The sequence below is a fragment of the Hirundo rustica genome, chromosome 17 (assembly GCF_015227805.2).
Source record: "Hirundo rustica isolate bHirRus1 chromosome 17, bHirRus1.pri.v3, whole genome shotgun sequence".
Lineage (NCBI taxonomy): Eukaryota > Metazoa > Chordata > Aves > Passeriformes > Hirundinidae > Hirundo > Hirundo rustica.
In genome coordinates, this window is record NC_053466.1 from 7,465,840 (window position 1) to 7,478,718 (window position 12,879).

Genomic DNA, 12,879 nt, shown 5'->3' on the forward strand with positions numbered 1-12,879 from the left:
CTGCTGCTTTAAACTAGGCTCTTCTTGCTTCAAAAAGATACCTTGAAAAATTTCCTCATGGCTTACTTTGGGGAAAAGGGGTGAAGTGAACAGTCAGCATGTGACTATGTGCTGCTTTTCAAGAGGTGACATGATAAACTATAAAGATTTGACATATTTGTGACATTTTCCCCCCATTGAGACAGATACTAAACTCAGACTTTAAAGCATGTTTGGACAGAAATTAGTATTGCTTTTTCTATTTGGAGCCCTGGCTACCAAGCTGGAATTTCAGTGATTTTGCCTTCTTCTGACCATTGTCCCAGGAGAAATCTTTGGAGGCTGCTTCTCCTTAAGTTCAAACAAATCTTTGTGCTCTCTTCTTAGGGCCGTCCTGAATTAACACCCACAGCAATAGCTGCGGGAAAACTGCTGGCTCAGCGTCTTTTCGGCCAGTCTTCGGAGCTGATGGACTATGACAACGTGAGTTGTTATGTCTTTTTTTCAGTAAGAGCAACCTTTGGCTTTTTCCTTTTAAATAATTTTTAAAGAATTGCCCTTTGTCACCTGGAGCGGCGCTTCGACAGCAGCCAAAGCGGAGGCGCGTGCCCGAGCTGCACCTCTCAGTTGTGCACAAGTGGCTGCACGTGGCTCAGCAGCAACATCTTCTGCTTCCTCCCGAGCAGGTGCCCACCACAGTCTTCACTCCCCTGGAGTATGGTTGTGTTGGCCTGTCAGAAGAAGCGGCTGTGCAACGTCACGGATCGGATAACATTGAGGTACAAAAACATTTTTAATTTTCTAGCTGGTGTGTGGAAAGCCCTGGGGAAAGGCAGAATTTTCGCTGCTCGATCAGGTCAAACTTTTGGTGCCCGAAGTTCTGTGTTTACTGGGAGCTGGTGTCTCCAGAAGTGCTCAGAACTTCAATAGTATTGCAGCAGGTCACAATGGGAACTGTTACTTATTGAGCTTAAAATCACTGATAGGGTGTGACAGCTTTAAAGTAGCTGCCATTTGTGCAAGTTACATTGTGCAGCATCATTAATTAATGGGATTGTTACTTTCTACAAGTTAGCCTTAAAAAGATATGTTGTGTTACTCACTTGCCCCAGGGAAAATCAGTAATGAGAAAATAAGAATTTGCTATTCAGAATGCAAAAATTACAGTTTGGATTTTGTTGTGGGATGCATTATTATAGATACATTCTTGAATTTCATTATTTTCAGTAAACAAGGCATTGAACCTTTGGGAGAAGCTTAAAAATGCTAGGTTTTTTCCCTTTAATTTGGTGCATTAGTCTGAGTAACATTATTTGTGAGGGTTTTTTCAGTTTTGTTTTTAATCTAATGATTCTCTGAAAAAGGTTTGTGTTAAGCTCTTACTGTGCTCTTCTTATTTTTCTTTAAAATAACTAACAGGTTATAAATAAATCTATTTTTGTACAAAGGTATAAAAATGTAGTAATAGTAGTTATTATAGTAATAAATACCAGGTTTTGACCTAACAGTATTCTCTAACACAAAATGTTATTGTTTTTCCTGCCAGGTGTACCATGCATATTACAAACCTTTAGAGTTTACTGTGGCTGAAAGAGATGCAACTCAATGCTATATGAAAGTGAGTTTTGTGGGCTTTTAACTTGCTTTTAACTTAAAACAAGATATGGTACAGCCAACTTTAAGGAGCACTGTTTGGCAAAAAACATCTCAAGATGGATATTTTCTTGGTGACAGACATCTTGAAATTGCTTTACAGATATTAGCATTTTCAGAACTGACATTCTGCTGATAAATACATTCTTTGAACTAAGGTCCCAAGAAATACTTCATACTCTACAGAGATCAATCTCTGCTTCTCCCAGCAAAGCTCTTAACTGGTTACATGTAATATTCATATTGACACCTCTTGCCAAAAGTATGATACCTTCAAAAATTAAGCATAAGGCTTACAAAACTACAGTTACTGTTCAGGCTCTGCCTATGAAAACAAAAAAGCTCCTGGTTTAGACCAAAGTGCCAGACCTGAAAAGGGCCTTCTGCAGCAATCCAGTTCCTTCAGTGTTGGGAAGGTTTTTGATGTTCTTGCCTAGAGCAAAGAATCTTATCTAAGATGAAGTGTAGTACTGGTAGAATAGATCATAGTTTTCTTTTTCTTCCTTTTCTCCTTATCCCCAGGGAACAGCCTTTTTGTGTATAAATGTGTCCATCAGGTATATTATACAAATTATATTGTTATTGTTATGTAAGGAATGTTCATTGTCAATAATTGCAATCAGTTTTTCTGACTGTATTTTGCCACCTCTGAATTATGAAAATGTTTACCAGGTACCAGTGTAACAAAGATGATGATATTAAATTTTATGTATTTCCTTTGAATTATGTCAATTAGAGTAAAATATTTAAGTAGTAGTAACAGCATAATATTGTTGGATCACACTTAATATAGTCCTTACTAAACTCTTAAAACATAAACATTTAACTTGAGTCTTTCAAACTCTATTGCAAGAATTTTTCCTTTAAAATGCCTTAATATTTAAAGTCCCACATCAGGATTGCTGCTGTTCCTGGCATCCCTGATGAAAGAATTTAAGCTTTTACTGAATAGCAGAACTTAGTAGATTAGTGATCATTTAATGCTTGATGGGAGGATGCAAGGAGAGACTGACTTTCTTTTCATAATTATAAAGATGGTGTCCTTACAGGAACTAAAAGGTTTTCATTAAGTTCTCTAATAAAAGTTAAGTGTGCAATGACTCAGGCTCTCCTAGATGCTTATTAACCTTCATCTTTGGCTGCTTCTGAGGCTCGACTCCTTTTTAGGTCATGTGCCCCATGCGCTAAATGTATCTCACCAAACATGCTGCTGTAAGTGTTCACTGACTGAGTCACAAAGGCACAAAATATCCTGGAACTGGTAGTGGTCCTCTGTGAAAATACAGCTGATAATGGTAGTGGTCCTCTGTGAAAACACAGCTGATAATGGTAGTGGTCCTCTGTGAAAACACAGCTGATAATGGTAGTGGTCCTCTGTGAAAATACAGCTGATAATGGTAGTGGTCCTCTGTGAAAACACAGCTGATGAAAACAACTGCACAGGCTTGGAGAAGGGCTGAGGTGGCCACTCAGTGGAAAAGGGCACTGGTCTGGTCACCAGGCCACAGAAAGTACTCTGAGGATTTCATACAAATGGCAAACAACAAAGTACTCAACACCAGAAATTACTGTTGTCAGTGGCTCCCTCAAGTCTGAAAGAAATTCACTAATAAAGCTTCAGTTCAGGAAAGTGCTTAAGGACAATAAGAGTAAGACCTATTGAAGTCAGTAAGACTTAAGCAAGTGCATAAGATTTTGACACACTGGAAATAAACAGCTGAACTAGGATCTTGGGGCACTCCAATTTCATTTAATTCATCTTCATGTCTTATCTTTAAGCGTTCTAAGAAAAGATCTTTTTGTGATGTATTGTTTTCAGATGGTGTGCTTACGAGAGAGGGAGCAACGAATACTTGGCCTTCATTTCATTGGACCAAATGCAGGCGAAGTTATTCAAGGATTTGCTCTTGGAATCAAGTAAGTACAAAAGAATGTCTCTAGCTTCTAAAGCCTGCTTCTTAAGTTATTGTAAGATTATAAAAGATAGCTGCCTAGTTTTGGCAACACTATAAAGAATGCATGCTTTTTGTTACTTTTGTGGAGTATTGTGCCTATTTTCACTAAAAATACTGCAGTTCTTCATTAAGATGTACTGGATTTAGTTACTGTAATAGTGGATATAGTTAGGGAACAACTGAGGAAAAAATATTCTTGATTTGATATAAAGGAAAAAACAGAATTAAGCATTAACTTAACTAATGATAGTTTTTTCAGTGTGGCTTCTTTTGCATTCTATGCACGGGATAGGAAATCACCATACAGTTTTGCAAGTTACTTCTTTAAAAATGTATTTGTACTTTTCAGAAAAACCCTTGTTTACACCTGCCAAGCATTTCCTTTCCTAATCTCATCTTGAAATTTGCACAGCCACGGCTTCTTAAAAGTTCAGCACGGTTTGCATGAATTCTTATATTGCTGGGGTATGAGCTAAATATGGTGTAGTAAAAAAGAAACTTGTATAGGATGATGGGAGAGGGAAGATACTTTTGTTTGAAGCGACCTGATAATTGCAATTGAAAACTTAACCTTTGTGATCTGATCTTGTTTAAGGTTTTGCTCAAATGTTAATATAGAAGTCCTCCATTTGAAGGAGTAAGGTCCTCTCTGGTTAAATGGAAAATTCTTGCTATGCTTTTTGTGTGCTACATTTCCTATTTGTTTTTTCCTTTCCCTTTCTTATTGCTGATTCACATCTTCAGAAATGTCAATTCCCATATTTACATTGCAAAATTGTAATTTTTAACTCCCTCTTCAAAGAAGGTAGTCTGGAACATCATAAATCATTGCCAGTTGTGGTGTCAGCTCCTTTTCCTCAATTTGATCACCATTTTACTGCAGTTTTAGTCCTGCAGTTGTGAGTGACTATTATAAATGAAAAGCAGAAAGGATTAAGAAAGCAGGACCGCAAGCATCATGTGAGGAATATCTTGGAAATCACTGATTGCAGTGTACCCTCGGTACACATTTTCAACATGTGTTTGTAGTCCATTAATTACCAAGTGGTATAGATTCTAGAACTACATTTTTTAGGATGTCATTGTTTTGAAGTTTTATCCAAAATAACCATTGAAAAGGAAGCACATGAAACTGGAGTGCTTTTCTGCCTTGCTTGAGGGAAATGAAAACTTTAGCCACAGTAAGAGGTTTTCAGCAGGTCAGATTCCTGTGTTGGTTTCTATTGCATTTCACAAATCCAGAGCTTTCAATGTGGAACCCCCACTGTAAAAGTTGTGCTTATCCTTTGTCAAATATTAGGTCTTGCTTCAGCCTCTTCGAAGGATGAGTTTTCATCTTCTCTCCCCACCCAGCACTCCAGTAACATCTGTGGTCAGCAAAGATCTTTTGCTTGTCAGTGCTTTTTTGGATGTAAGTGGAGACACTAGAGGCATCTATGGCTTCCTTCCCTGTATTTTGTAGAGGGAGATACATTATTCCATAGAGAGATTGACACAATCCTTCAATTCAGGGCCGTTTCAGCTATTCTTACAGCGTGGCCTGCCAGGAACAGCAGTTCTAAAGAAAGTCATCAAGTCTTAAGAATGTTACTGGACAAGTAAAGGAATTAAGCAAGTGGGATTGTAGTACAAAGCGGTTTTGGTGGATTTTGTTTGCTTGTTTATTTTGTTTTTTCAAATAAGAAACTTCTTTTTCCCTTGCTTATAACATTGATATGTTCAGTGTAAGCATCAGAGACTTTAAGTTCATGGAAGAATATTCTGGGATTATTTCCTTCAGCAGATTCTTTCCAACGGTTCTAATTGAGATTTTCTTCCTCTGTGTGTATGTGTGCATTTTTTTCCATCTGGAGTTAGTGAAACACACGTGTATGTACAAGAAAAGCTGAAGGTTGCAGTTTTGTCATATGTTTTTGCCATAGGCTCAGTTGTGACTTAGGGTAAATTGCTTAATTCTGTCTGTCTCAACTCTTATGACAATTCTTTCCTACCTCAGTGTTGGGAAGCTGGGCGTCTTCATGTTGTGTAAGCACCTGAGAAATAATAGCATTGTTTGAAGAACAAATGCAACTCCTCTACCCGATCAAATGGACAAGAGCAGAATTACTTTGATGTTTTAGAACCTTCTAGCTGCTTCAGTTGAATAGCATTTGACTTTGTGGGTAATTTTGTTATTGCTTTTTGGTAGATGTGGCGCCACGTATCCTCAGATGATGAAGACAGTTGGCATTCACCCCACCTGTGCTGAAGAGGTTACCAAGCTGCACATTACAAAGCGTTCTGGCCTGGATGCAACAGTCACAGGCTGCTGAGGTTAAATGCCATCCCTGGAAAGAAGGAAAAAAAGCACAAAACATATTTGTAAAGGAAAGGGGCACTTAAAGTTGAAATAGCTTTAATGGTTCAGGTTACAGGAATCTTTCTTGTTCCCCTTGTAGAGAGCTTTTTCTCACAGACAGAAATTTTTCCTTGCACCATCACAGTTCTAAAACCAGTGTAGTCCTGCAACAAATCTCTCTTTTAAAGTGCCTAAAGCTCTTGAGGTGCTGTGAGCTAGGGAATAATCACAGTATTTTATATGCAAATATAACTAAAGCCTGTGACATCTGAGCCATGTACAGGTGAAGCAGTTGTCATTTGGGTTTCCCTGCTGGCATGACTGAGTGCCAGCAGAAGATGCTGGAAATCACACAGGGCATCCCTTAGAAGTTTGGTGGGATGCTTTGTCCTGTATGCCTGGATTGCTCATTACTGATCCCAATACTGAACTCTGAGACTCTGCATTCTCTAGTGGAAACAAGTTGCTGGAGTGGGACAAAGCAGTCATCTTTGGGTTTTTTCCTTTAAAATGTCATATGTAAAGGGATTTAATAGCAAACCACCTGAAGCTGTACTGCTGCTGGAATAATCACAATGGATTAATCAGCAGCAGCCTGGTCACAGTGTTATGGTGAGGACTGAGAAGGAATGATCTCAGAGGTGCTAAAGGAAGAGCTGGATTTTATGGTGGCGCCTCTGCCTGCTCCTGAGATTTTTAATTCAGGTCAGTCCAAACTAAATTGACCCATCTCACAAATTACTGCTTCAACAGTGTATATTAAGCTGACAAGTAGAGTAAAACCCTCTAATAATCCACCTTCTGTTTTATAGAATGCAGAAATAGGGCTGACACTGAAATATTTTCTTGGTTTGTTTTTAAGACTTTCTTACTGATGAGCTGGAGACTGTATCTGAACTTTTGTCTGGCTTTAATAAAACACTGTTACTGAAGGGAACTACATTAAGCACTGGTGCAGAAGAGAAATGGTCCTGCCCTGAGCAAAGATATAAAATAATCATCTGCAACTTTTTCCTTTTTTTTTTTTCGTGTACTGGCCCGAGTAAGAAAGCATTATCCTGTTGCAAATTCCTGCTGATTTTCGTGTTCTCCAGAAGGGGGAGGTGCTGGCTCATCTGTGGAAGGAGAGAACACATCGGAGAGTGAAGCTTCTTGTGCAGAGCCCTGTTAAGGAGGTAGCCTGACAAAGGCAAACACAAACCCATCTGCACTGAATTTCAATCCCAGTCGCAGTTGCAATATTTTATGAGCACAGTCACAGATTCTTGCACCCTTTACAGCAAAATAATGCACATTGGAAGAGACCAGCTTCAGGTGAAACAAAATATATCCTTTTTGCAGTTAATTGATACCAGTGTTTTATGTGTGCAATTTGTTATTTTCATTCCAAACTTGTTGTAATTTTGAAGAATAGTCTGATGATTATGTATATATCTGCTGTTTTAATTTGGTATTTCACTGCAGCAGCAACACAGACAAATGGCTGTGTTTCAAGTGGGAATTTCATTTTTACCACGAGAATTGTACCAGTCTGAGAAACTATTAGACAAAAGGGATCAAAACTTTCCTATAAAATAGGACTTAACAGCATTTATCACACTCTCATTGATATGAGAATATTAAATTTCTTTTTTTTTTTTTTTTTTTAACTTAAACAACAACAAAAGAAATCCTAAATGTTTTCTCTGCAAATTTTCCTGATTTTTTTTTTTGTGGTCCATGTTTTTGGTCCATAAACTAGGAAGAAGGGATGCTGTTGGACTCCAAGTGGCCTTCCCTATCAGAGCTGCTGATGCCATTTCTCATGTGTGAAGTCATCTATAAGTTTGTAGTTGACAAGAAATATTTGGATTGGAAGTGTTGTTGAAACAATGCCTGATTTTTGAAGCTGCCTTTAGAAGAGAGGATGAAAACATTCAGAAGTTTCTGTTGCCTTTAATAAAGGTCCTTATAAGTATGATGCAGCCAAAATCCTTGCTAGATTTTCCTCAGCTGTTTACAAAAAAGGAGTTCAGAGTAAATTAGGATTTCTTAAAATGTTTTACTTTATATTTCAAAATATGAAGATACAGCCTAATAGAGATTTTGCTGTGAGAAAAAGCTCATCTCTGACAAAACTCTGAGGTTTACGCATGCAAAATTTTCTTTCCAGTGATTGTCTGTTATAGTTCCTTTTGTTTCCCAAAAATGAAATCTTTGGTGTTTAACCATGTAAAATCTGCCTCTCTTCTCTGCCCTACTGCTGCATCCTACAGACAAATCAATGGAAAGATGAGTTAATTTCAGTCATCATAAAGTTCAAGTTAATTATTTGGGACAGCAAATAGAGATATCTCAAGGAAATGTGTCCTCAGTGTATATAGAGTGTGAAACTAAGGCATGTCATGGTTTTCAGGCAAAACAGAACTGTCTTGGTTTTAGAATTGCTGAGTGGCCTGCATGAAATTGTTCCTGTCTCTTCAACAGCAGCCTGGTTCTGTTCCTCATTTAGTGGAAAATGCAGTTGCCCCCTGAAGTGAAACTAAACTTACAATCCCACCTACATAATAATGTCAGAATCAACAGCAAGACAGAAAAATGACAAATATTGTGATTGTGCTTTTTTTCCTGAAGAATTCACCAGGGATGGTGCTTAAGAATTGTTTTTAAAAGCCTGACTAATGTAAATTTAAACAATGGATGTACATTGCAACTTATTGACTGCATGTGAAAATGTACAAAAAAATGTAGTCAGGCTTCTTAGGATGCCAGCTGATGAGGATTTGTTTGTCAAACCACACTGTGGTGCAAACAAGTCTGAGCTTTGCTGGGTCCCTCTTATATGTGATCCCAATATTTATTGTGTTGTGATTTAATTAATGAATAAAGAATATTTTTTCTAGTAAATGTGTGGTTGCACTTGCTTGATTTTGTATGTATGATTTCTGCTTACAATAGATATATTTTTTGATCTCAATGCTGTCTCTCTTGGTTTTTAAGTTGAGTTAAGAGTTCTTGGTTGAAGTATGTATTAAGGAAATGAAGAAGTAGACAGACTCAGACCTTTTATTAAGGAAATTTTGATACCTCTCTGTATCTATGTGTGTGTAAACTGAATAACCATTGAGATTTTTCCAGGCTGGATGGCCTCTTAAATTTAAATTCAGAGGACCTATAGACTCGGTAAGTATGGTTTCAGATATTGCTAACGAGGTCTAACAGGTATTTTCATTGTCCCTGCATGTTGACATTCTTCTTGAAATCTTGTCAAGAGTAAACTCCCTGAGTGCAGTCAGAGCATTATACAGGGCTACAGTATTCTACCTGAGCTGTTCACTTTTGGCTTTAAACTAGAACTGAGTGGAGAAAATGCATAGCTACAAAGCTAATTAGTAGCTGTGGGTACTGCTAGGTAAAAATACTAGAAAATTAATAGAGAAATGACTAACAAAATATATTTAGAACTCTGAGGAACTTCTTTGTCAAAAAAGTGAGTACACTGTTCAATTAATCTCAATTTTCTTTTATATCTTTAAGTCCACTGATTTTGATGAGAAGAACCGATTATGTCAGGTGATACTGAGCTTCTGAAACAGGCTAGTTTAGTATTGCTTCAGTATATGCCCTGGATTTGATGCTGAGAATGAATATTGACTTTGCTCTATGTAAAGGCATTTCTCTTTCTGCATTTTTAATCTACTTTAATTTCCTGAAATATTTCATTGCAGGTTCTAATTAGGATAGCTAGTAACAGTGGCTAAAAAAAGGAATAAGGTAAGCATAATTCTTGATTGTTTTTTGCTTATTTTCATATAATACTTAATCCCAGAGCAAAGAGAATAACAGACGAGCATACAGACAAAATAAATTTGGAATAGAATTTAGTGCATCATCTATATTATACCTAATGATAGCTTGTTCTCAAGGCGTTATGTACAATTAAGTTGTGCCTTTTCCCATTTGTGCATATACTGTATTTTGTTATATCTACTGAAAATTCTTTCCACAGTTTAGATTATTCCAGACCTAGAAAAGATACTTTAGTACAACAGATAGAATTTGGTTTTTTTAAATTATGTTTTTGCTAGCACGGTTATTCTGATAAAAACATAAAACCCATGGATGCTATAGTGTTTCTGACCAAAGCAGTTGAGTATTGTAAAGACTTTTGAGTTTGAAGAGTCTAACAAAGTAGGCGATTCTGTGCCCATATAAATTGCCATTTGTATAAATGCCAGTGACATCGGTGTACTCAAAGTTAAGGCTGGCCATTAATTTCAGTAGGTTGCAAGTATGTCTCTTAAGTGCTTTGTTACAGGGGAATCAATATAAGCATATGCCAAAATGTCTTTCATTATTACAGTTGGGGAACAGGCTGCAATTATGATTCAAAACATAAAAGGTACAATAGACATCTATGATTAGGCAATGAAATATGCCTTTAATAAGCATAGTGCAGACAGTTTGTTTTGCAATACCTAAACTTGCAATACGCAAACGTATAAAATTCATTGACTTTTTCATTCTTTCAGATCTGTGTGCTCTCTTTTAAGAGAGGTTTTTTTTACTTTAATGCACAAAGTTTTCCTGATGTTCTTCCAGCAGAAAGGCTGGGTTTGTATGCATTTATTCTAGTGCCAAACTTAGATTTTACTAGGAAAAGAGGAAACAGCAGAGCAGACCTTCTTTCTTTCTGTTTTTTTTTTTTTCCTTTTTCCCAGGGCAGCGTGCAACAGATAGCTTAATTACTCTAACTGATTTTTTTTTTAAATTGAATATTTCTGTCCACTACATGTCAAAGAGCTAATTATGTTTCCGTTGTGGTACTCAAAGTCAATATTGTCAGCTCTTCTTAGTTCTAATCCTCTACATTGAATTTTGATGGGCCAGGTGAAATATCCCCTTCAGCACCTTACTGCAATTCTTGTCAATCATCTTGCCATGAAAAACATGCATATTACAAAGGCTTTGGCAACACTGCATCTGATTTCAGTCTTTAATCTTATATGCATCTTAAGAAAACATCATTCCAACTACTGACATTCTGTTTGGGACACGAATGGGATCCTATTTGCTGTGGGAAACAAAAGAAAATTATCTAACCCTTAATGGATATAATGGAACTCTTTGGCCATCACAGTGTAAAGGCTTAGGAAACCACAGATCTAGGAAGAAAACAATCACGATGGTGAGCTGATGATGAAATTAAGCAGAATATCTCCGGTGAATAAGTAAGAAAACGCACATTTATTTATTCATAACGCAATTGTAAAGTATCTTGCTTCAGGCACTGTTGGACCGAGGAGAGTGTCTTTTTTTTGGAACCCCTAGACTTTCTGTGCAGTGAATGCTGTTCACTGTAGTCCATTTCTGAGCACGGTACTGTGTGTGCCACTTTTTCTGTTGTTCCTTAGAGACAAGATCTAGCACATCTAAAATCTTCTGGTCCTACAATGGAAAATTCACATCATTCCCTAAGAAGCTGGAATATAAACTAATAAGGCAGGTTTCCAGAATCTGATTGCATCAGTCAGAAAGATATAGTACGAAGAGAAAAGTGGATATTCCCTGGGGGGGAGTGTGAAATGAAGACCAGTCTTGTTTGAACAAGGTGCTGTGCATTGTTAGCTGGGTAGAGATATTGGGAGCTGCAGCCTGTCAGAACCAGCATCTCCAAGGAGGGGGTGCGGGGAAATTTTTCCAGGTAGAAGTCTCAGCAGTTTGTAATAAAGAATGTCCAATATATTAATACATTTATTTAAGGAAAGCCTTTATACTCCAGGAAAGATGAACTATACCCTTACTGTACCTCCTGCCCTCTTTTCTTTCAGATCATACAAAAACCAGAAAGACTGTTGGGTTTTTCTGTCCTCCTTTACTTTGAAGCAAGATGGGAATCAGGCTCGTTTTTCCTTGTTTCAGCATAAAGCCAAAGACCAAGATCCCTCTACTTAAATCTTTCTCAAGGAGACTCTTTTTTCCAAGGCTCTGCAAGGAATTAGATAGGTGGTAACAGAACTCAAACAAATCTAAACTATAGATACCTTTTAAGTCCTTGTCTATTAGAATATTATGTAACTCCAGTAGAATAAAATATTAAGGGAAAGAAAACTGTGGAAAAGGACAGGCTTTAAACAAAGATTGAGAAAATAAATAAATGTTCCCTTCTTTGTTGGCTCCCTGTGAGGAAAGGCCCAAATGCATTTTTCCATGGTGTACACCCAACAAAACAGTTAAAACCGAAAGCTTGGTTTACTTTTGTCTTTTTCTAATGTGTGAATGAACTGTAATGCAGCCAACCAATGTTCTGTTCACACTGTGTCAGAGCAACAGGTTAGAAAGCAGCTTTTAGCTTTATGCAGGAGGTTGAGCTCAGAAATCTTTATTTAAACACCTTTGTTCAGTGGGGCCAAAGGATTGAGCTTTGGCATTTTTATTTAATCTTTATAATCTTCCTTTTTTTTGCTCTCTCAAAGGACCAAGAGGAAATGCATTAATTTTCAACTTCACACAAAGACAAGTTGTACAAACACAGCTGAGAACATCAGGAAACACAAGCATTTTCCTTTGAGAAATGGAGTCAAGTAATGTTCTGCTGGCAATAGACTCCTGGATAATTGGGAAGATGTTGTTAGGCACAACACTTTGGGCAGCGGGGTGTTCAGACTGACAGAACTGTTCAGTTTGGCTGTCTTAGGTGAATGACTCCTGTAATGTAGAAAGCAGGAATTATTAACCATCTGACAGGAATTAATTTAAACACAGGCTGCTTTGGAGACTAGAAATGGCTCTTTGATTGCCAAAGGATATTTTGTTAATTCATTTAATTTGCACCACACCAAGATCTAATTAAATCATGGCAGCAACTGTTGATTTTTGCCTCTTTACTTTTCACTGAGTTAATTTTTTAGATCTATTTCGAACACAGGAGAATAAGGAGAGTTCTCTTGACACTTCAGACTTTGCTTGCCTTTC

At 37.3% G+C, this 12,879-nt stretch overlaps 1 protein-coding gene across 1 annotated transcript in view; it reads left to right on the plus strand.

Annotated features, from left to right (window-relative positions):
- The window catches only part of TXNRD2 (thioredoxin reductase 2), a 31,171-nt gene extending 22,363 nt beyond the window's left edge, over positions 1-8,808 (plus strand). The window contains exons 13-17 of the mRNA XM_040080497.2: positions 367-462; positions 666-758; positions 1,526-1,597; positions 3,452-3,549; positions 5,776-8,808. Of these exons, the coding sequence (XP_039936431.1) occupies positions 367-462; positions 666-758; positions 1,526-1,597; positions 3,452-3,549; positions 5,776-5,899 (483 nt within the window). The 3' untranslated portion in view covers positions 5,900-8,808. The remainder of the gene's footprint in view (positions 1-366; positions 463-665; positions 759-1,525; positions 1,598-3,451; positions 3,550-5,775) is intronic.
- The last annotated feature ends 4,071 nt before the right edge of the window (positions 8,809-12,879 follow it).